The following is a 25,903-nucleotide window of genomic DNA, read 5'->3' on the forward strand; positions in this document are numbered from 1 at the left end:
ACCGATGTCCCTGGACGGTGTAAAGTAAAATCAGACGTACAATAATTAGTAATTACCTTTAAAAGAGTGAAACAATGAGTTTTGGAGCCATTTTACCTCACGTCTCGTGGAACCTATTATTTAATTATTTAATGAAAGTCGCTTTTTCATAATTTTGTTTCGATTTCACTCTCGATTTCGACATAATTATTTAGGCCATGAGTTCGAATCGTGAGATATGGAATCAGATTTCGAATATATCAGCTTTTAATAAAGCCTATACTATGCATTATTCAATCTTGTCAGGAGCCAATCACCTTCCACCTCGCCTCACACCAGCCAATCAGCATAACCGCAAAAGGACAAACGGACAGCCATCTCTGTTTTATATGCATAGATTTTTTTTTTTTTTTTTTTTGTTTTTTGTTTTTTGTATACAAGATCGAGGCTCGTGAAAGAGCTAACATTAATCACACAAAAAGACAAACCGACACACAAAACACAAAAAACAAGGGGAGTGGCAGCCAAGATGGGGAGAGAGGGGGAAGGACACAAAAGAGAGGGGGAAGAGGGGGAAGGACACAAACACAACATTTGAGAGCAGGGACATCGGGAGGACTTGGGGGGAGGTGGGAGAGGATTAAAACATATGAACACTGCAAGGACTCTGGGGTGAATTACCGGGGGTAGAAAAGATCAAGGTTTTCGATGGGGGAAGATAAGAGATGGTGGTGAACAACTGTTTTAAAGACCTGGAGGGAGGAGTGGGATTGAAGGGAGTGGGGGAGTTTGTTCCAGAGGCGGGAGAAAAGGGGAATGAAAGAGTGAAGGTGAGCAGAGAGCCTAGACTTTGGCAGTTTAACCATAAGAGGGTTGCAGGCAGATCTTGTGCGACCTGAAGGAATATTGGGGGGACAGAGCACAGAGAGAGCTGGGGGAGCAAGGCCGGAGAGGAGTCGGTAGAAGACAGAAAGACCACCAACCTGCCTGCGGTGAGTGAGTGAAAGGCCCTCGGCGTTGACTACATCGCAGGAGATTCCAATGATTCTGAAAGCTTTGGCCTCAACAGCGTGAAGCCGAGCAAGGTGTGAGGCAGGAGCGCCAGCCCAGAGGGGGGAACAGTATTCCATTGAGCTGCGGATGAAAGCCTTGTATGTGGTGAGGAGCTCAGGTGTGCCAAGGAAGGACTTCGCACGACGGAGGATGCCCAGTCGGCGACTGGCTTTCGAATATATCAGCGTGACCGGAGGAAATATCAGGAGGATTTACACACTTGTAATTAGGTTTTGATTGCGCATTAGATAGTCACTCTCCGGCGATTGGCGACTAACTATGAATGGATGATCATCGCACAATTAGCGAATCTATACACGACCAACTCTTAAATGCCTTTCGTAAATTCGGCCCTAATGGTTTTGGCTTGGTGCACCACTTTTTGAAGAATAATTTAATTATTTGATCACTTGCTTTTTCAATTTTTGAGTTTTGTTTTCTAAATTTCTAATATTTTTTCAGTTTTCATATTTTAAAAATTAATTTCCAAATTCTTCAATTATTTGATTTTGTTTTCAATTTTAATTTTTTTCAATTATTTCAATTTTATTATTATTTAATATTAACGTTTTTTTTTTTTTTTTACTTTTGTTTTTTTCAATTTTCAATTACCCGATGACTTGGAGGAGACTACGAAGATTCAGCAGTATTTTATCATGCTGCGCCGCCTGTACAAGTACCATCTCTCCAGGATTGGCAACGCGGACCAAACATCTCTTACCTTTGACATCCCTTGGAGCGTCACTATGGTGGCTAATGGTTCCAAGAGTGTAAGCGTCATGATGACTGGGCACGACAAGGACTGCTTCACGGTTATGCTGGGCTGCACCGCTGATTGAGGAAAGCTGCCGTCGTACGTCATCTTCAAGCGGAAGACTCTTCCAAAAGAGAAGTTCCTGCTCGGCATCATCGTGAGGGTCCACCCCGAGGACTGGATGGACGACGACCTCGTCAGCGACTAGCTACATCGCGTTTCGGAGAGGAGAGTAGGAGGTCTTGCACGGCGTAGAAGTCTTCTCGTCCTAGACGCATTCCGCTGTCATAAGACGGACCGCACGAAGGCGACCTTGTGACGATCCAACACCGATCTCATGATGCTTCCCGACGGGATGACATCGCTTCTCCAGCCTCTTGATGTCTTGGTCAACAATCTTTTAAGGACGGCCTGCAGGGTGCTGGGCTGTCTCGACGATGGTGGAGAGAAGTCATACACTGAGGGAGGAGGGATGCGGAAGGTATATTTGCCTACCATCTGTTCGTGGATCCTGAAAGTCTGGGACGAGCTTCCGGCAGAGATCATCTGTCACGCCTTCCTGAAGTGCAAATCCAACAGCTTGGATGGCACAGAAGACGATGTGCTGTGGGAGGAAGCACCTCAAGAGAGCAATGACAGCGACGCCAACCTCCTGTACGTGGGTTCAGACGAGGAACTTTGCGTAGTATTCGATGAGACCGACGACGAGCAGTTCCTAAGGTTTTAGATTAACTGCTTTACCCACCCAACAGCCCTTTTCAGGACTACCAAATAACAAGAAAGAATGTGTCTTGAAATGAAGAAGAAGAAAACCCCTCCACTATCTTTTGTCTATTTCCGTCTTCTTTCATTTTTCGTGGGAGATGTGAAGATGATCGGGAAATATGTCCATATTTTTTTGAGGGTCAAAAATGGGGGTGCACCTAAATACTCGAGTGCGCTTTATACTCGAAACTTTACGGTATTTGATTTTTCCAATTTTTTTTTCATTATGAGGGAGAATTTCAAGTGCTATCAATTGGCTAATATTTTGAGTTGTGGCCTAGATGAGATGAACGAATTGTTGCAATGCATCACATGGGAATTAAAAGCAGAGTTGGTGGAAAGGACGGTTGACTCCTTGGAGGAGCGCGTATCTCACTTATGGGAATGATGGAGCAAACCCCACCTGGTAGTCCTTGTTAATGCGATGTTGTACGAACAGCAAGCTGCGCGTTTTCTCCAACTCCTGCAGTATCTCAGCATGTACAGCTTGCAGCTCCACTTCAGTCAATCTCCCCGGACGTTTGCTGGAGTCCTCCACAGGAATCAAAGTTTCACTCGCCATATCGGTCTGCGACATTTTGTGTGGGCAGTGAAGCATCCATAAACGTCAACATCCATAAACGCCATAAACGTTAAAACAGCTGTTCACCACCATCTCTTATCCTCCCCCATCTAAAACCTTGATCTTTTCTACCCCCGCTAATTTCGGTCCCCTTGTGTTTTATACCTCTCCCCCCCCCCCCCCCTTCCCACGCCTCCTCCCCCCAAGCCCTCTCCCTCCCACACTTCTCCCTGCTCTCAAATGTTGTGGTTGTGTGCTTCCCCTTCTCTCCCCATCTTGTCTTCCGCTCCCTCTTTTTGTATATTTTGTTTGTCTGGTTGATTTGTTTGTGAAATAAATGTTAGCTCTTTCACGAGCCTCGATTCAGTATACAAAAAAAAAAAACAAACAAAAAAAAACACATGAGGCTGTAGCTTTTCTTCGTTTATGAAAATCATTTAAAAAGCACAATTTCCTACATATTTTGACCACATTTTTTTTTTTCCTGTTTTTCCAGGTTCGCCAAACTAACTTCCGGTACTTATTGTGAAGCAGACAGGTTTTTAACTTTTTACCAGACTCAGTAGCGTAATGGTTAGAGTGTCCGCTCTGGGTCTGAGTGATCGGTGGTTGTAACCCCGGCCGAGTCACTCCAACGACTTTTTAAAATGGCACGTGCTGCTTCCTTGCTTGACGCTCAGCATTTATGAGGATAGAGCATGGACAAACAGCCATAGCTTGGTAATAATAGCACAAGCTTTGCTGGGCCTCATGGTTGAATGGCTTTGATCGGCCTCATGTGTTGAAGTTTCTCATAAGGAACCTTTCATTCAATCCAACCTCATAATGTGAAGACAGGAAACAAAACTACGTACATATACATTTAGTTACAATGTTGCCATAACGTTCCAGTACACTAAAATATCCCGAAGAACAAGGGAAAGAAGACAAGTACATACAGTTGTAAATAATTACCCATTTTCTGAGGAAGATGCCTGTAAGCCTAAACATCTCGAGACATGTTGGAGGATGAGTAGTGGACGGTGATACCAAACATGCAAAAAAGCTCAGTTATGACAAAATATTCGTGCAGTGCAGGTGCAGGTGCAGCAAAGCATTTAACTCAACAACAGTAGATCCTCGAGCAAAGGAAACTCACGCGAGTGAAAAAGTTTACTCTTTCTTGCAACTGTTCCAACTCTTGCTTTTGTTGTGAGAACTTCAGTTGCAGCTGCTGCAGCTCTTTCTGTGTTCGCTCGTTTGATTCTGTTCAACCCAGAAGGTTGGTGGGAAAAGAGGTTGGAATGAAGAAAGGCTGGAAATATGCTATATGGGAAGGGGAAGAGGGGGGGGGGGGAGGAGGAGGTTGTCGGATCAGAAGTTCCCGGGGTCCAAGTTCCGTTTGTTTGTAGACATGAGGATCCTGCGCAAATACAGTACAGTGTTCCCTCCATACCTGCCCCACGCGTACTACTGACCTCGCTCCACACGCAGCGTGTCCAGGAGACGGTTCTTCTCGGCCAGATCAGAGCGCATGGTCGCCTCGAGCTGGGTTACTTGCAGTTTTAGTTGGCGTTCGTTCTCCCGCCACGACTGTTCCCGACCTGACTCAAACACACTGTCAGCCATGGAAGATGAAGGTTAGCCCTCCTTGACGGCAAAGACTATAACAGTCAATTTAGTATGGGCCCTATTATTGGCTGGTATTCTAAGGCTGGAACACAATTAAACGAAGTACCGCTCTGCACCCCAATGCAAAATCTGATAAAACATGATATGTCTCGTCTTTTTATAGGATATGCAATTACAGTACTGAGATTCGATTAATTTATTTTGTTAATTTATTAATAAAAAGGCTCACATAGAAGCAACAATTCGAATAAAAAAGAAAAAGACTAAATCAGCCAAAGGTATCCCTTATATCCTTTCAAGTCCGGATTGGTTTGCCCCATGGCTCCGATAGACCCAACGAAATCAAAAGGAAGAGGGAGCAACCCTAGCTGCCGAGTGGGAAGGACAATATTGCCTACTAATCCACGTACAAATTATTGTAGTGGAACCCACTCTCCCCACCTACTACAGCAGATGATTACCAGCATTTGTCATCTTTATAACGAGGTTCTGAAGTGATAAAAAGACACCTGAGAATATTTAGTTATGGCAAGGCAGTACCAGGCGGACCTCTGCAAAAGACGATCGTAGTTATCTTTTAATAGATCTCGCTCCTTCTTCAGGTCGGCCATTGTCTCCCGCATCTGAAATAGACAGGGGGAGCGGTACAGACAACGAACAGAGACAGACGATGAAGCCACGCAAAGCTTACTGGTAAATAAGCAAACATCGTTTGGGACCTCATTGGCAGAACGCTGTGTAGTCGCTGCTGTGCAAAGCTGCACTTCAAGTTCTGCCTTCCTTGAACGTTCATTTCTCAACTCGTTGCGCATTTCCTCCAGACGGGAGAGTACCTCGTCGTGAGCAGCACGCAGCACCACACTCTCCTGGCAACGTTAATCAAAGGACAACATCCAGGAAAACGTTGTTCAATAGGTATGCGAGGGTAGGAAACACCATTGTTACCACACACCGACACAGCAGTCATAAAGTGAAATGTGCAGCGGAATGCACTTACCTGGTGTAGTTTGGAGAACTTTGCCTGTATCTCCGCTAAAGCTGACTGCTTGTCCGCCGCCTCTCTTCGTAGGCGAATTAGCTCCAAATTTTCTTTCATTGATGCTCTGCAGAAGATTTAAACTTTGGTTTGCTGGCCATGCCTCGGGTTCACGTCTCGACCCTTGGATGGATTACCAAGCAGAACTCAACAGACTCTTAATGACTCAAACTACTTGATGATGTGTGTTGAAAAGTCAATCTTGTTTCATAATTTCATAAATAAATGTGTATATTGTTGAAAAAGTTTTCAAAAAAAACAAAAAAAAAACAACGTTTTTTCGTAAGTTTCACAGCACACCAACGACCCGATCTAATATCCGAATGAAACCTGATTGGGCTGCTGTGGAGATAATACACGAAGAATGAGTTCAACAAGCCAAAGTGGTCAATCCGACACAAGACTGCTAAGAGCCAGGGGTTCAAATGGGGAGACCAACAGGCCAACCCAAAACGCCAGCATTTCAGACTGGAAAATGGACACGGAACTACTCTATGCTAAAAATCAAAAATTATATTTTTCACAGAATGGAAGCTCATTGGAGAGCTGAATATTATCAAAGTTTAGGTTGGCCTGTTAGTATTAATGCAGCGGTTCCAACGGTAATGTTTATATTCTATGACAGCATGAACCCCTTTGAAGGACATGGGAGGAGCACACAAAATCATATATCATAGTAATATTTATTGAAGGAATAGAAAATATGGAAAGGGAAACAGCACGAGCACACAAACAACAACAATTTCGTGAAAAACACTCCCGTAAAACACCCCCATGCTCGTAAAACACCCCCATGCTCGTAAAACACACCGATGCCCGTAAAACACACCGATGCTCGGAAAACACACCGATGCACGCAAAACATACCGATGCTCGTAAAATACACCGATGCTCGGAAAATACACCGATGCTCGTAAAATACACGATGCTCGCAAAACACACCGATGCACGTAAAACACAGATATGCTCGTAAAACACAGATATGCTCGTACAACACACCGATGCTCGTAAAACACACCGATGCACGTAAAACACAGACATGCTCGTAAAACACACCGATGCTCGTAAAACACACCGATGCTCGTAAAACACACCGATGCTCGTAAAACACACCAATGCTCATAAAACACACCGATGCTCGTAAAACACAGAGATGCTCGTAAAACACACCAATGCCCGTAAAACACCGAGATGCTCGTAAAACACACCGATGCTCGTAAAACACACCGATGCTCGTAAAACACACCGATGCTCGTAAAACACAGATGCTCGTAAAACACACCGATGCTCGTAAAACACAGAGATGCTCGTAAAACACACCGATGCTCGTAAAACACGGAGATGCTCGTAAATCACACCGATGCTCGTAAAACACAGATGCACGTAAAACACAGAGATGCTCGCAAAACACAGAGATGCCCGTAAAACATAGAGATGCTCGCAAAACACAGATGCTCGTAAAACACACCGATGCTCGTAAAACACAGAAATGCTCGTAAAACAGAAATGCTCGTAAAACACAGAAATGCTCGTAAAACACACCGATAATCGTAAAACACAGAGATGCTCACAAATCACAGAGATGCTTGTAAAACACAGAGATGCCCGTAAAACACAGAGATGCTCACAAAACACACCGATGCTTGTAAATCACAGAGATGCTCGTAAAACATAGAGATGCTCGCAAAACACACCGATGCTCGCAAAACACAGAGATGCTCGTAAAACACAGAGATGCTCGCAAAACACACCGATGCTTGTAAAACACAGAGATGCCCGTAAAACACAGAGATGCTCGCAAAACACACCGATACCCGCAAAACACACCGATGCTTGGAAAACACAGAGATGCTCGTAAAACATAGAGATGCTCGCAAAACACACCGATGCTCGCAAAACACAGAGATGCTCGTAAAACACAGAGATGCTCGCAAAACACACCGATGCTCGTAAAACACAGAGATGCCCGTAAAACACAGAGATGCTCGCAAAACACACCGATGCTCGCAAAACACACCGATGCTCGCAAAACACACCGATGCTCGCAAAACACAGAGATGCTCGTAAAACACAGAGATGCTCGTAAAACACAGAGATGCTCGTAAAACACAGAGATGCTCGTAAAACAAACCGATGCTCGTAAAACACACCGATGCTCGTAAAACACAGAGATGCTCGTAAAACACACCGATTCTCGTAAAACACACCGATGCTCGTAAAACACACCGATGTTCGTAAAACACAGAGATGCTCGTAAAACACACCGATGCTCGTAAAACAGAGAGATGCTCGTAAATCACACCGATGCTCGTAAAACACACCGATGCCCGTAAAACACACCGATGCCCGTAAAACACAACGATGCTCGTAAAACACACCGCTCATAAAACACAGAGATGCTCGCAAAACACAGAGATGCCCATGAAACACAGATGCTCGTAAAACACAGAGATGCTCAGAAAACACAGAGATTCTCCTAAAACACACCGCTCATAAAACACAGAGATGCTCGTAAAACACACCTCTCGTAAAACACAGATGCTCGAAAAACACACCGCTCGTAAAACACAGAGATGCTCGCAAAACACAGAGATGCCCATGAAACACAGATGCTCGTAAAACACAGAGATGCTCAGAAAACACAGAGATTCTCCTAAAACACACAGCTCATAAAACACAGAGATGCTCGAAAAACACAGAGATGCTCGGAAAAGACACCGATGCTCGTAAAACACAGAGATGCACGTAAAACACAGAGATGCTCGTAAAACACAGAGATGCTCGTAAAACACAGAGATGCTCGTAAAACACAGAGATGCTCGTAAAACACACCGATGCTCGAAAAACACAGAGATGCTCGCAAAACACAGAGATGCCCGTAAAACATAGAGATGCTCGCAAAACATAAAGATGCTCGCAAAACACGGACATGGTCGTAAAACACAGAGATGCTCGAAAAACACCGATGCTCGTAAAACACAGAAATGCTCGTAAAACACAGAAATGCTCGTAAAACACAGGAATGCTCGTAAAACACACCGATGCTCGTAAAACACAGAGATGCTCGCAAATCACAGAGATGCTCGTAAAACACAGAGATTCCCGTAAAACACAGAGATGTTCGAAAAACACAGAGATGCCCGTAAAACACAGAGATGTTCGAAAAACACAGAGATGCCCGTAAAACACAGAGATGCCCGCAAAATACACCGATGCTTGTAAAACACAGAGATGCCGGTAAAACACAGACATGCTCGCAAAACACACCGATGCTTGTAAAAACACACCGATGCTCGCAAAACACACCGATGCCCGTAAAACACACCGATGCCCGTAAAACACAGAGATGCTCGTAAAACACAGAGATGCCCGTAAAACCCAGAGATGCCCGTAAAACACACCGATGCTCGTAAAACACACCGCTCGTAAAACACAGAGATGCTCGCAAAACACAGAGATGCCCATGAAACACAGAGATGCTCGTAAAACACAGAGATGCTCGTAAAACACAGAGATGCTCGTAAAACACAGAGATGCTCGTCAAACACAGAGATGCTCGTCAAACACAGAGATGCTCGTAAAACACACCTCTCGTAAAACACAGAGATGCTCGTAAAACACAGAGATGCTCGGAAAAGACACCGATGCGTAAAACACAGAGATGTTCGAAAAACACAGAGATGCCCGTAAAACACAGAGATGCCCGCAAAACACACCGATGCTTGGAAAACACAGAGATGCCCGTAAAACACAGAGATGCCCGTAAAACACAGAGATGCTCGCAAAACACACCGATGCTCCGAAAACACACCGATGCTCGGAAAACACACCGATGCTCGTAAAACACACCGATGCTCGTAAAACACAGAGATGCTCGCAAAACACAGAGATGCTCGCAAAACACACCAATGCTCGTGAAACACACCGATGCTCGTAAAACACACCGATGCTCGTAAAACACACCGATGCTCGTAAAACACAGAGATGCTCGCAAAACACACCGATGCTCGCAAAACACACCAATGCTCGTGAAACACACCGATGCCCGTAAAACACAGAGATGCTCACAAAACACACCGATGCTCGCAAAACACAGAGATGCTCGTAAAACACAGAGATGCTCGTAAAACACAGAGATGCTCGTAAAACACAGAGATGCTCGTAAAACAGAGATGCTCACAAAACACACCGATGCTTGTAAAACACAGAGATGCCCGTAAAACACAGAGATGCTCGCAAAACACACCAATGCTCGCAAAACACAGAGATGCTCGTAAAACACAGAGATGCCCGTAAAACACAGAGATGCTCGTAAAACACAGAGATGCTCGCAAAACACAGAGATGCTCGTAAAACACACCGATGCTCGTAAAACACAGAGATGCTCGTAAAACACAGAGATGCTCGTAAAACAAACCGATGCTCGTAAAACACAGCGATGCTCGTAAAACACACCGATGCTCGTAAAACACACCGATGCTCGTAAAACACACCGACAGAGATGCTTGAAAACACACCGATGCTCGTAAAACACACCGATGCTCGTAAAACACACCGATGCTCGTAAAACACCCGATGCTCGTAAAACACCCGATGCTCGTAAAACACCCGATGCTCGTAAAACACACCGATGCTCGTAAAACACACCGATGCTCATAAAACACACCGATGCTCGTAAAACACACCGATGCTCGTAAAACACCCGATGCTCGTAAAACACCCGATGCTCGTAAAACACCCGATGCTCGTAAAACACACCGATGCTCGTAAAACACCCGATGCTCGTAAAACACACCGATGCTCGTAAAACACCCGATGCTCGTAAAACACCCGATGCTCGTAAAACACACCGATGCTCGTAAAACACACCGATGCTCATAAAACACCGTAGAGATGCACGAACAACACAGAGATGCTCGTAAAACACAGAGATGCTCGTAAAACACAGAGATGCTCGGAAAAGACACCGATGCTCGTAAAACACAGATGCACGTAAAACACAGAGATGCTCGCAAAACACAGAGATGCCCGTAAAACATAGAGATGCTCGCAAAACACTGAGATGCTCGTAAAACACAGATGCTCGGAAAACACACCGATGCTCGTAAAACACAGAAATGCTCGTAAAACACAGAAATGCTCGTAAAACACACCGATGCTCGTAAAACACAGAGATGCTCGCAAATCACAGAGATGCTTGTAAAACACAGAGATGCCCGTAAAACACAGAGATGCCCGTAAAATACAGAGATGCCCGCAAAACACACCGATGCTTGTAAAACACACCGATGCTTGTAAAACACACCGATGCTTGTAAAACACACCGATGCTCGCAAAACACACCAATGCTCGTGAAACACACCGATGCTCGTAAAACATAGAGATGCTCGCAAATCACAGAGATGCTTGTAAAACACAGACATGCTCGTAAAACACAGAGATGTTCGAAAAACACAGATGCCCGTAAAATACAGAGATGCCCGCAAAACACACCGATGCTTGTAAAACACAGAGATGCCCGTAAAACACAGAGATGCTCGCAAAACACACCGATGCTTGTAAAACTCACCGATGCTCGCAAAACACACCGATGCTCATGAAACACACCGATGCTCGCAAAACACACCGATGCTCGTGAAACACACCGATGCTCGTAAAACACACCGATGCTCGTAAAACACAGAGATGCTCGCAAAACACAGAGATGCTCGCAAAACACAGAGATGTTCGAAAAACACAGAGATGCCCGTAAAACAGAGATGCTCGCAAAACACACCGATGCTTGTAAAACACAGAGATGCCCGTAAAACACAGAGATGCTCGCAAAACACACCGATGCTCGTAAAACACAGAGATGCCCATAAAACACAGAGATGCTCGCAAAACACACCGATGCTTGTAAATCACAGAGATGCCCGTAAAACACAGAGATGCTCGCAAAACACACCGATGCTCGCAAAACACAGAGATGCTCGTAAAACACAGAGATGCTCATAAAACACAGAGATGCTCGTAAAACACAGAGATGCTCGCAAAACACACCGATGCTTGTAAAACACAGAGATGCCTGTAAAACACAGAGATGCTCGCAAAACACACCGATGCTTGTAAATCACAGAGATGCCCGTAAAACACAGAGATGCTCGCAAAACACACCGATGCTCGCAAAACACAGAGATGCTCGTAAAACACAGAGATGCTCATAAAACACAGAGATGCTCGTAAAACACAGAGATGCCCATAAAACACAGAGATGCTCGCAAAACACACCGATGCTTGTAAATCACAGAGATGCCCGTAAAACACAGAGATGCTCGCAAAACACACCGATGCTCGCAAAACACAGAGATGCTCGTAAAACACAGAGATGCTCATAAAACACAGAGATGCTCGTAAAACACAGAGATACTCGCAAAACACACCGATGCTTGTAAAACACAGAGATGCCTGTAAAACACAGAGATGCTCGCAAAACACACCGATGCTCGCAAAACACAGAGATGCTCGTAAAACACAGAGATGCCCGTAAAACACAGAGATGCTGGTAAAACACAGAGATGCTCGTAAAACAAACCGATGCTCGTAAAACACACCGATGCTCGTAAAACAAAGAGATGCTCGTAAAACACACCGATGCTCGTAAAACACACCGATGCTCGTAAAACACAGAGATGCTCGTAAAACACACTGATGCACAAAAAACACACTGATGCTCGTAAAACACACCGATGTTCGTAAAACACAGAGATGCTCGTAAAACACACCGATGCTCGTAAAACAGAGAGATGCTCGTAAATCACACCGATGCTCGTAAAACACACCGATGCCCGTAAAACACAACGATGCCCGTAAAACACAGAGATGCTCGTAAAACACAGAGATGCGCGCAAAACACAGAGATGCCCGTAAAACACAGAGATGCCCATAAAACACACTGATGCTCGGAAAACACCGCTCGTAAAACACAGAGATGCTCGCAAAACACAGAGATGCCCATGAAACACAGATGCTCGTAAAACACAGAGATGCTCAGAAAACACAGAGATTCTCCTAAAACACACCGCTCATAAAACACAGAGATGCTCATAAAACACAGAGATGCTCGTAAAACACACCTCTCGTAAAACACAGAGTTGCTCGAAAAACACACCGCTCGTAAAACACAGAGATGCCCATGAAACACAGATGCTCGTAAAACACACAGATGCTCAGAAAACACAGAGATGCTCGAAAAACACAGAAATGCTCGGAAAAGACACCGATGCTCGTAAAACACAGAGATGCACGTAAAACACAGAGATGCCCGTAAAACACAGAGATGCTCGCAAAACACACCGATGCTCGCAAAACACAGAGATGCTCGTAAAACACAGAGATGCCCGTAAAACACAGAGATGCTCGCAAAACACAGAGATGCTCGCAAAACACACCGATGCTTGTAAAACACAGAGATGCCCGTAAAACACAGAGATCTCGCGAGATCTTGGAGACGGCGGCAGGGATTTTCGAAGCTCCACACGGTCTCCACGTTTTTCGAAGTTAAGTCTGTTCACAATTGTATTTTGTCGAAACTGTATTTATCTTTCGGTGTGTGAAGTTATTGTGTGCAACTTTGGTTGTTTCTCGGTGTTTATCTTTCATAAATTGATCGTCTGTTTGCCGTGTCGCGAGCAAGGCCTTGTACAGTGTGCACTGTACAACCTTGAGGCTTTGTTTTTCTCTCAGTGGTCCGTCGTTTGTGATCCAATAACTTTCGTTCTCTGTATTCCCAGGCTTTTCACCCATAGCCTACTTCCTTGTGTAAATCTCAACTCAAAAAAAAAAAAAAAAAAAAAAAAAAAAAAAAACATTTCCTTCTCTGTTCTCATTCGTTTATTCATTCTTATTCGTTCGTTCGTTCTTCGACCACGTGTTTCTCCCCCATTTCCCCAGATAGTTTTCACTCATTAACCTTCAATGTTTACACTTTCCTCTCAAGTTATGTATTCCGTCATATTTTATAACACCTTTTTCTTCTTCTTCTTTAAAAGGCTGCTTTCGACTTGCTCACCAAATCAATTCATCCCAAAAAAAATATCCATCTCCTATAGTGCCTTTGTTCTACATTCCCTAAACTCTCCTGCACTCCATCCTCCATCCAGCGTCCTTAAACGTATTTTTAACTCGAAGGTCACAAGAAACTCATTTTGCAATAAATGTTCGTTTCCCATAAATCGTACACTTTCAAAAATCCAATCTCACCCCTCCCCTCCAAATCTTCCCCATAACCCCTCCCCTCCAAATCTTCCCCATCACCCCTCCCCTCCAAATCTTCCCCATCACCCCTCCCCTCCAAATCTTCCCCATCACCCATCCCTTTCAAATCTCCCCCCTTGCCCCCTCCCTCCTAAACTACTCCCTCACCCCTCCCCGCCAAGACGCCCCCTCGCCCCTCCCCTCCTAGACTCCTGCCTCACCCCTCCCCTCCAAATCTCCCCCATATCCCATCCCTTTCAAATCCCTCCCCTTGTCCCTTCCCTCCCAAACTCCCCCCTCACCCCTCCCCTTCAAATCTCCCCACCCTCATTGCTTCTCAATTTCCCCCCGCTCACTCCCCCTCCTCAAAGCGTCCTCCCCGCTTCTTCCCCCTTCAAACTCTCACCTCCATCTCCCCCAACCTTCTGCCTCGCTCTTCCCCCTCCTCAAACAACACCTCATTGTGGCTCACCCAATCACCATCAAACCTTTTGTCCGCCCCATCCTTCCCTTTCTCCGAGCTATTCTGAAATCTCTGACACACCTTCAACAGCTCTCCCTACCTCTTCCACCTCTTCCACATCTTAACCTCCCCCTCCTCCCCCCTGTTCTGTATCTGATGCTCCCCCTTCCTCTTCATTAACGGTATGGACCTCAAACATCCGGGGCCTTCGTTCAAACTTAACTGATCTCTCCATACAGGTTGCTTCTGTCAAACCAGACGTGATCTGCTTAACAGAAACTTTCCTCCTTTATGATGTCTCTGATTCCATAGTATCTCTCCCGGGCTACTCCCTCCTCCGGTATGATAGACCTGAGCCTCGTCCTGGAGGCGGGGTTGCTATCTTTATCAAAAACTCTCTTCCTCACTCGCCCTGCACTGCACTCTCTCCACCTCACCCCCAGGAATACCTCTGGCTACGGCTTCCCCTTCGCTCCCACCTCTTGTTCATATGTGTGTTGTACCGTCCACCAAACAGTGATGACTCCATCTACATCTCGCTGTCTGATGATATGGACCAACTTCTATCTACTCATCCCAACTCTCTCTTCCTCATATGTGGTGATTTCAACTGTCATCATGCCAGTTGGCTGGGTGTGGGTACCTCTCTCACCAGCCATGGCTCCTCAGCAAAGGACTTCTGCGACTCACTGGGACTGACACAATCTGTCAATTTCCCGACCCGGATCTCAGTCAACGGAACATCTTCTCTTCTGGACTTGGTTATGACTAACTTCCCTGAAAATGTCTGCTGCTCTTCTTCTGCTCCGATCGGATCATCTGATCATGTCCTTGTTAAAGTGGACATCTCTCTGACCATCCTCAGGGAGCCTGCTCAGCGTCGACGAGTCTGGCATTTCACTCAGGCCAACTGGCACGGTCTTCAAGCAGCCATCAATCATCTGGACTGGTCTCCCATCTCTACCACCTCTGACATCAACTCATCCTGGGAATTCTTCCAAAGTAAATTGCTCTCTCTCATGCACAGATTTATCCCATCTCGTCTTCAGTTGTCATACCCTTCCTCCCGTCCATGGTACACGGAATCTTGTGGTGAGGCTGTTGCCCAGAAACAACTTGCCTTCGTCTCCTGGAAAGCAAATCCAACGGAAGGAAATCTCATTTCCTTTCACAAAGCCCGAAACAAGTGTGTGTCCACCCTCAGGAGAGCCAGGAAACAATATCTCTCCGTTCTCAAGACCGAACTCTCTTATCTGTCTCCCTCTTCCAAATCCTGGTGGCGTCTGGTCAAATCCGTTTCTGGTGTTTGTTCCCCCTCCATCCCCTCCCTTACCTCAAACGGCTACACAGCTGACTCCGCACGTGAAAAAGCTGAATGCCTCAACTCTGTGTTTGCCTCTAAATCTTGTGTCCCAAACCCATCCCTCTCTGTACCCACCATACCCAGTCGTACCCTGCTGCTCCTGGACTCCGTGTCCTTTCCTCCTGACAAGGTGGAAAAGTTTCTGTCAACCCTCGACTCTGATTCTGCAACTGGACCCGACGGCATCAGCCCACGGGTCCTAAAATCCTGCTCTGCTGCTCTATCTCACCCTCTCTCTGTTCTCTTCACCCTCTCTTTTGCTCAAGGTCAACTGCCATCTGCTTGGAAATCAGCCAACATCACCGCTTTGCACAAAAAAGGTGCAAAAACAGATCCTAGCAACTACAGACCAATCAGCCTTCTCCCAATTGTCAGCAAAGTCATGGAATCCATCATTGCTTCTGATATGAAATCTTTCCTCTTCTCCAATGGCTTGATCTCTGATCATCAATTTGGTTTCAGACCAGGTCACTCTACTCTGGACATGCTGCTTCTGCTGTCTCAACAATGGATGGAGGTCCTCAATGCCAAACAGGAAATTAGAGCTGTCTCCCTCGACATATCACGTGCCTTCGACACGGTCTGGCACCCCGCTCTGCTCACCAAACTCTCCTCCTTTGGTATCCATGGAAATCTCCACGCATGGCTGGCGGACTTCCTCTCTAGTCGTCGTCAACGTGTGGCCCTGAATGGGTTTCTCTCATCTCCTCTTCCTGTTCAGGCTGGAGTTCCCCAAGGCAGTGTTCTGGGCCCCGTGCTTTTTCTGGTCTTCATCAATGATCTCTCTGACTCTCTCGAAAATCCTCTCTATCTCTTTGCTGATGACTCCACTCTCTGCCGCTCCATTCCTCTTCCCTCAGATCGGCAGTCTGCTGCCTCCTCACTCTCTGAAGACCTGGACAAAATCACAGACTGGTCAAACAAGTGGAACATGTCTTTCAATCCTGACAAATCTCACACTCTTACTATGTCTCTCCGAAAAGATCGACTGGACAACCCTCCCATCTACTTTCTCAACAATCCTCTCCAAGAAGTTCTGTCGCTCAAGATTTTGGGTCTCACTATCTGCCATGATCTTTCTTGGGAAAACCACATTTCCAAGCTGGCCTCCAAAGCCAGTCGCCGACTGGGCATCCTCCGTCGTGCGAAGTCCTTCCTCGGCACACCTGAGCTCCTCACCACATACAAGGCTTTCATCCGCAGCTCAATGGAATACTGTTCTCCCCTATGGGCCGGTGCTCCTGCCTCACACCTAGCTCGGCTTCACGCTGTTGAAACCAAAGCTTTCAGAATTATTGGAATCTCCCGCGATGAAGCTATCTCTGAGGGCCTTTCACTCACTCACCGCAGGCAGGTAGGTGGTCTTTCTGTCTTCTACCGACTCCTCTCCGGCCTTGCACCCCCAGCTCTCTCTGTGCTCTGTCCCCCAAATATTCCTACAGGTCGCACAAGATCTGCCAGCAACCCTCTGATGGTTAAACTGCCGAAATCTCGGCTCTCCGCTCACCTTCACTCTTTCATTCCTCTTTTCTCCCGCCTCTGGAACAAACTCCCTCACTCCCTTCAATCCCACTCCTCCCTCCAGGTCTTTAAAACAGCTGTTCACCACCATCTCTTATCTTCCCCCATCCAAAACCTTGATCTTTTCTACCCCCGCTAATTCACCCCAGATCCACCTTGTTTGAAATTCCAACTTCTTTCCTGGAAGTCCTGGCAGTGTCCATATGTTTTATACCTCTCCCACTGCCCCCTTCCCACGCCCCCCCCCCCCCCAAAGCCCTCGCCCTCTCTCAGATCTCTCCATGTCTCTCGGTCCCTGCTCTCAAATGTTGTGTTTGTGTCCTTCCCCCTCTCTCCCCATCTTGTCTACCGCTCCCTATGTTATATGTTTTATGTGTCGGTTTGTCTTTCTGTGTGTTCATGTGATTAATGTTCGCTCTTTCACGAGCCTCGATATTGTATACAAAACAAAACAAAAAAAAAAAAAAAAAAAAGATGCTCGGAAAAGACACCGATTCTCGTAAAACACAGAGATACACGTAAAACACAGAGATGCTCGTAAAACACAGAGATGCTCGTAAAACACAGAGATGCTCGTAAAACACAGAGATGCCCGTAAAACATAGAGATGCTCGCAAAACATTAAGATGCTCGCAAAACACGGAGATGGTCGTAAAACACAGAGCTGCTCGTAAAACACAGATGCTCGTAAAACACACCGATGCTCGTAAAACACAGAAATGCTCGTAAAACACAGAAATGCTCGTAAAACACAGGAATGCTCATAAAACACACCGATGCTCGTAAAACACAGAGATGCTCGCAAATCACAGAGATGTTCGAAAAACACAGAGATGCCCGTAAAACACAGAGATGCCCGTAAAACACAGAGATGCCCGCAAAACACACCAATGCTTGTAAAACACAGAGATGCCCGTAAAACACAGAGATGTTCGCAAAACACACCGATGCTTGTAAAACACACCGATGCTCGCGAAACACACCGATGCTCGTGAAACACACCGATGCTCGTAAAATATAGAGATGCTCGCAAAACATGGAGATGGTCGTAAAACACAGAGATGCCCGAAAACACAGAGATGCCCGTAAAACACACCGATGCTCGTAAAACATAGAGATGCTCGCAAAACACGGAGATGGTCGTAAAACACAGAGATGCTCGTAAAACACAGATGCTCGTAAAACACAGATGCTCGTAAAACACAGAAATGCTCATAAAACACACCGATGCTCGTAAAACACAGAGATGCTCGCAAATCACAGAGATGCTTGTAAAACACAGACATGCTCGTAAAACACAGAGATGTTCGAAAAACACAGAGATGCCCGTAAAACACAGAGATGCCCGCAAAACACACCGATGCTTGGAAAACACAGAGATGCCCGTAAAACACAGAGATGCTCGCAAAACACACCGATGCTTGTAAAACACACCGATGCTTGTAAAACACACCGATGCTTGTAAAACACACCGATGCTCGCAAAACACACCAATGCTCGTGAAACACACCGATGCTCGCAAAACACACTGATGCTCGTAAAACACACCGATGCTCGTAAAACACACCGATGCTCGTAAAACACAGAGATGCTCGCAAAACACAGAGATGCTTGTAAAACACAGAGATGCTCGCAAAACACAGAGATGTTCGAAAAACAGAGATGCCCGTAAAACACAGATGCTCGCAAAACACACCAATGCTTGTAAATCACAGAGATGCCCGTAAAACACAGAGATGCTCGTAAAACACAGATATGCTCACAAAACACACCGATGCTGGTAAAACACAGAGATGCCCGTAAAACACAGAGATGCTCGCAAAACACACCGATGCTCGCAAAACACAGAGATGCTCGTAAAACACAGAGATGCCCGTAAAACACAGAGATGCTCGCAAAACACAGAGATGCTCGCAAAACACAGCGATGCTTGTAAAACACAGAGATGCCCGTAAAACACAGATGCTCGCAAAACACACCGATGCTTGTAAATCACAGAGATGCCCGTAAAACACAGAGATGCTCACAAAACACACCGATGCTTGTAAATCACAGAGATGCCCGTAAAACACAGAGATGCTCACAAAACACACCGATGCTCGCAAAACACAGAGATGCTCGTAAAACACAGAGATGCCCGTAAAACACCGAGATGCTCGTAAAACACAGAGATGCTCGTAAAACACAGAGATGCTCGTAAAACACAGAGATGCTCGCAAAACACAGAGATGCTCGTAAAACACACATGCTCGTAAAACACAGAGATGCTCGTAAAACAAACCGATGCTCGTAAAACACAGAGATGCTCGTAAAACACACCGATGCTCGTAAAACACACCGATGCTCGTAAAACACACCGATGCTCGTAAAACACACCGATGCTCGTAAAACACACCGATGCTCGTAAAACACAGAGATGCTCGCAAAACACACCAATGCTCGTGAAACACACCGATGCTCGTGAAACACACCGATGCTCGTAAAACACACCGATGCTCGTAAAACACACCGATGCCCGTAAAACACACCGATGCTCGTAAAACACAACGATGCCCGTAAAACACATAGATGCTCGTAAAACACAGAGATGCGCGCAAAACACAGAGATGCCCGTAAAACACAGAGATGCCCATAAAACACACTGATGCTCGTAAAACACCGCTCGTAAAACACAGAGATGCTCGCAAAACACAGAGATGCCCATGAAACACAGATGCTCATAAAACACAGAGATGCTCAGAAAACACAGAGATTCTCCTAAAACACACCGCTCATAAAACACAGAGATGCTCGTAAAACACAGAGATGCTCGTAAAACACACCTCTCGTAAAACACAGAGATGCTCGAAAAACACACCGCTCGTAAAACACAGAGATGCTCGCAAAACACAGAGATGCCCATGAAACACAGATGCTCGTAAAACACACAGATGCTCAGAAAACACAGAGATGCTCGAAAAACACAGAAATGCTCGGAAAAGACACCGATGCTCGTAAAACACAGAGATGCACGTAAAACACAGAGATGCCCGTAAAACACAGAGATGCTCGCAAAACACGGAGATGCTCGCAAAACACGGAGATGCTCGTCAAACACAGATGCTCGTAAAACACAGAAATGCTCATAAAACACACCGATGTTCGAAAAACACAGAGATGCCCGTAAAACACAGAGATGCCCGCAAAACACACCGATGCTTGGAAAACACAGAGATGCTTGTAAAACACACCGATGCTTGTAAAACACACCGATGCTCGCAAAACACACCAATGCTCGTGAAACACACCGATGCTCGCACAACACACCAATGCTCGTGAAACACACCGATGCTCGTAAAACACACCAATGCTCGTAAAAGACACCGATGCTTGTAAAACACACCGATGCTTGTAAAACACACCGATGCTCGCAAAACACACCAATGCTCGCAAAACACACCAATGCTCGTGAAACACACCGATGCTCGCAAAACACACCAATGCTCGTGAAACACACCGATGCTCTTAAAACACACCAATGCTCGTGAAAGACACCGATGCTCGTAAAATGCTAAAAGACACCGATGCTAAAAGAGACCGATGCTCGTAAAACACACCGATGCTCGTAAAACACAGAGATGCTCGCAAAACACAGAGATGCTCGCAAAACACAGAGATGCTCGCAAAACACACCGATGCTCATAAAACACACCGATGCTCGTAAAACACACCGATGCTCGTAAAACACACCGATGCTCGTAAAACACACCGATGCTCGTAAAACACAGAGATGCTCGCAAAACACAGAGATGCTCGTAAAACACAGAGATGCTCGCAAAACACAGAGATGTTCGAAAAACAGAGATGCCCGTAAAACACAGAGATGCTAGCAAAACACACCAATGCTTGTAAATCACAGAGATGCCCGTAAAACACAGAGATGCTCGCAAAACACACCGATGCTTGTAAATCACAGAGATGCCCGTAAAACACAGAGATGCTCGTAAAACACAGAGATGCTCACAAAACACACCGATGCTGGTAAAACACAGAGATGCCCGTAAAACACAGAGATGCTCGCAAAACAAACCGATGCTCGCAAAACACAGAGATGCTCGCAAAACACAGAGATGCTCGTAAAACACAGAGATGCCCGTAAAACACAGAGATGCTCGCAAAACACAGAGATGCTCGCAAAACACACCGATGCTTGTAAAACACAGAGATGCCCGTAAAACACAGAGATGCTCGGAAAAGACACCGATGCTCGTAAAACACAGAGATGCACGTAAAACACAGAGATGCTCGTAAAACACAGAGATGCTCGTAAAACACAGAGATGCTCGTAAAACACAGAGATGCTCGCAAAACACAGAGATGCCCGAAAAACATAGAGATGCTCGCAAAACATTAAGATGCTCGCAAAACACGGAGATGGTCGTAAAACACAGAGCTGCTCGTAAAACACAGATGCTCGTAAAACACACCGATGCTCGTAAAACACAGAAATGCTCGTAAAACACAGAAATGCTCGTAAAACACAGGAATGCTCGTAAAACACACCGATGCTCGTAAAACACAGAGATGCTCGCAAATCACAGAGATGCTTGTAAAACACAGAGATGCCCGTAAAACACAGAGATGTTCGAAAAACACAGAGATGCCCGTAATACACAGAGATGCCCGTAAAACACAGAGATGCCCGTAAAACACACCAATGCTTGTAAAACACAGAGATGCCCGTAAAACACAGAGATGCTCGCATAACACACCGATGCTTGTAAAACACACCGATGCTCGCGAAACACACCGATGCTCGTGAAACACACCGATGCTCGTAAAATATAGAGATGCTCGCAAAACATGGAGATGGTCGTAAAACACAGAGATGCCCGTAAAACACAGAGATGCCCGTAAAACACACCGATGCTCGTAAAACATAGAGATGCTCGCAAAACACGGAGATGGTCGTAAAACACAGAGATGCTCGTAAAACACAGATGCTCGTAAAACACAGATGCTCGTAAAACACAGAAATGCTCATAAAACACACCGATGCTCGTAAAACACAGAGATGCTCGCAAATCACAGAGATGCTTGTAAAACACACACATGCTCGTAAAACACAGAGATGTTCGAAAAACACAGAGATGCCCGTAAAACACAGAGATGCCCGCAAAACACACCGATGCTTGGAAAACACAGAGATGCCCGTAAAACACAGAGATGCTCGCAAAACACACCGATGCTTGTAAAACACACCGATGCTTGTAAAACACACCGATGCTCGCAAAACACACCAATGCTCGTGAAACACACCGATGCTCGTAAAACACACCGATGCTCGTAAAAGACACCGATGCTCGTAAAACACACCGATGCTCGTAAAACACACCGATGCTCGTAAAACACACCGATACTCGTAAAACACACCGATGCTCGTAAAACACAGAGATGCTCGCAAAACACAGAGATGCTCGCAAAACACAGAGATGTTCGAAAAACAGAGATGCCCGTAAAACACAGATGCTCGCAAAACACACCAATGCTTGTAAATCACAGAGATGCCCGTAAAACACAGAGATGCTCGCAAAACACAGAGATGCCCGTAAAACACAGAGATGCCCATAAAACACACTGATGCTCGGAAAACACCGCTCGTAAAACACAGAGATGCTCGCAAAACACAGAGATGCCCATGAAACACAGATGCTCGTAATACAGAGATGCTCAGAAAACACAGAGATTCTCCTAAAACACACCGCTCATAAAACACAGAGATGCTCATAAAACACAGAGATGCTCGTAAAACACACCTCTCGTAAAACACAGAGATGCTCGAAAAACACACCGCTCGTAAAACACAGAGATGCTCGCAAAACACAGAGATGCCCATGAAACACAGATGCTCGTAAAACACACAGATGCTCAGAAAACACAGAGATGCTCGAAAAACACAGAAATGCTCGGAAAAGACACCGATGCTCGTAAAACACAGAGATGCACGTAAAACACAGAGATGCCCGTAAAACACAGAGATGCTCGCAAAACACACCGATGCTCGCAAAACACAGAGATGCTCGTAAAACACAGAGATGCCCGTAAAACACAGAGATGCTCGCAAAACACAGAGATGCTCGCAAAACACAGAGATGCTCGCAAAACACACCGATGCTTGTAAAACACAGAGATGCCCGTAAAACACAGAGATGCTCGGAAAAGACACCGATTCTCGTAAAACACAGAGATACACGTAAAACACAGAGATGCTCGTAAAACACAGAGATGCTCGTAAAACACAGAGATGCCCGTAAAACATAGAGATGCTCGCAAAACATTAAGATGCTCGCAAAACACGGAGATGGTCGTAAAACACAGAGCTGCTCGTAAAACACAGATGCTCGTAAAACACACCGATGCTCGTAAAACACAGAAATGCTCGTAAAACACAGAAATGCTCGTAATACACAGGAATGCTCGTAAAACACACCGATGCTCGCAAAACACAGAGATGCTCGTAAAACACAGAGATGCCCGTAAAACACAGAGATGCTCGCAAAACACAGAGATGCTCGCAAAACACAGAGATGCTCGCAAAACACACCGATGCTTGTAAAACACAGAGATGCCCGTAAAACACAGAGATGCTCGGAAAAGACACCGATTCTCGTAAAACACAGAGATACACGTAAAACACAGAGATGCTCGTAAAACACAGAGATGCTCGTAAAACACAGAGATGCCCGTAAAACATAGAGATGCTCGCAAAACATTAAGATGCTCGCAAAACACGGAGATGGTCGTAAAACACAGAGCTGCTCGTAAAACACAGATGCTCGTAAAACACACCGATGCTCGTAAAACACAGAAATGCTCGTAAAACACAGAAATGCTCGTAAAACACAGGAATGCTCGTAAAACACACCGATGCTCGTAAAACACAGAGATGCTCGCAAATCACAGAGATGCTTGTAAAACACAGAGATGCCCGTAAAACACAGAGATGTTCGAAAAACACAGAGATGCCCGTAAAACACAGAGATGCCCGTAAAACACAGAGATGCCCGCAAAACACACCAATGCTGGTAAAACACAGAGATGCCCGTAAAACACAGAGATGCTCGCAAAACACACCGATGCTTGTAAAACACACCGATGCTCGCGAAACACACCGATGCTCGTAAAATATAGAGATGCTCGCAAAACATGGAGATGGTCGTAAAACACAGAGATGCCCGAAAACACAGAGATGCCCGTAAAACACACCGATGCTCGTAAAACATAGAGATGCTCGCAAAACACGGAGATGGTCGTAAAACACAGAGATGCTCGTAAAACACAGATGCTCGTAAAACACAGATGCTCGTAAAACACAGAAATGCTCATAAAACACACCGATGCTCGTAAAACACAGAGATGCTCGCAAATCACAGAGATGCTTGTAAAACACAGACATGCTCGTAAAACACAGAGATGTTCGAAAAACACAGAGATGCCCGTAAAACACAGAGATGCCCGCAAAACACACCGATGCTTGTAAAACACACCGATGCTTGTAAAACACACCGATGCTCGCAAAACACACCAATGCTCGTGAAACACACCGATGCTCGCAAAACACACCGATGCTCGTAAAACACACCGATGCTCGTAAAACACACCGATGCTCGTAAAACACAGAGATGCTCGCAAAACACAGAGATGCTTGTAAAACACAGAGATGCTCGCAAAACACAGAGATGTTCGAAAAACAGAGATGCCCATAAAACACAGATGCTCGCAAAACACACCAATGCTTGTAAATCACAGAGATGCCCGTAAAACACAGAGATGCTCGTAAAACACAGATATGCTCACAAAACACACCGATGCTGGTAAAACACAGAGATGCCCGTAAAACACAGAGATGCTCGCAAAACACACCGATGCTCGCAAAACACAGAGATGCTCGTAAAACACAGAGATGCCCGTAAAACACAGAGATGCTCGCAAAACACAGAGATGCTCGCAAAACACACCGATGCTTGTAAAACACAGAGATGCCCGTAAAACACAGATGCTCGCAAAACACACCGATGCTTGTAAATCACAGAGATGCCCGTAAAACACAGAGATGCTCACAAAACACACCGATGCTCGTAAATCACAGAGATGCCCGTAAAACACAGAGATGCTCACAAAACACACCGATGCTCGCAAAACACAGAGATGCTCGTAAAACACAGAGATGCCCATAAAACACCGAGATGCTCGTAAAACACAGAGATGCTCGTAAAACACAGAGATGCTCGTAAAACACAGAGATGCTCGCAAAACACAGAGATGCTCGTAAAACACACATGCTCGTAAAACACAGAGATGCTCGTAAAACAAACCGATGCTCGTAAAACACAGAGATGCTCGTAAAACACACCGATGCTCGTAAAACACACCGATGCTCGTAAAACACACCGATGCTCGTAAAACACACCGATGCTCGTAAAACACACCGATGCTCGTAAAACACACCGATGCTCGTAAAACACAGAGATGCTCGCAAAACACACCAATGCTCGTGAAACACACCGATGCTCGTGAAACAC

General features: G+C 45.5%; 1 protein-coding gene across 6 annotated transcripts in view; it reads right to left on the reverse strand.

The window, feature by feature from the left end:
- The window catches only part of RPGRIP1L (RPGRIP1 like), a 114,802-nt gene that overhangs the window by 40,806 nt on the left and 48,093 nt on the right, over positions 1–25,903 (reverse strand). For 2 of the 6 annotated variants that reach the window (XM_078778678.1, XM_068116271.2), the window contains exons 7-11: positions 5,722–5,827; positions 5,265–5,590; positions 4,571–4,710; positions 4,252–4,358; positions 2,955–3,119 (exon numbers count right to left, since the gene is read on the reverse strand). In XM_078778678.1, the coding sequence (XP_078634804.1) occupies positions 2,955–3,119; positions 4,252–4,358; positions 4,571–4,710; positions 5,265–5,590; positions 5,722–5,827 (844 nt within the window). The remainder of the gene's footprint in view (positions 1–2,954; positions 3,120–4,251; positions 4,359–4,570; positions 4,711–5,264; positions 5,591–5,721; positions 5,828–25,903) is intronic. The other 4 variants (XM_068116275.2, XM_068116274.2, XM_068116272.2 and 1 more) reach the window with 4 other exon arrangements.

The sequence above is a fragment of the Myxine glutinosa genome, chromosome 5 (assembly GCF_964187855.1).
Source record: "Myxine glutinosa chromosome 5, kmMyxGlut1.1, whole genome shotgun sequence".
Taxonomy (NCBI): domain Eukaryota; kingdom Metazoa; phylum Chordata; class Myxini; order Myxiniformes; family Myxinidae; genus Myxine; species Myxine glutinosa.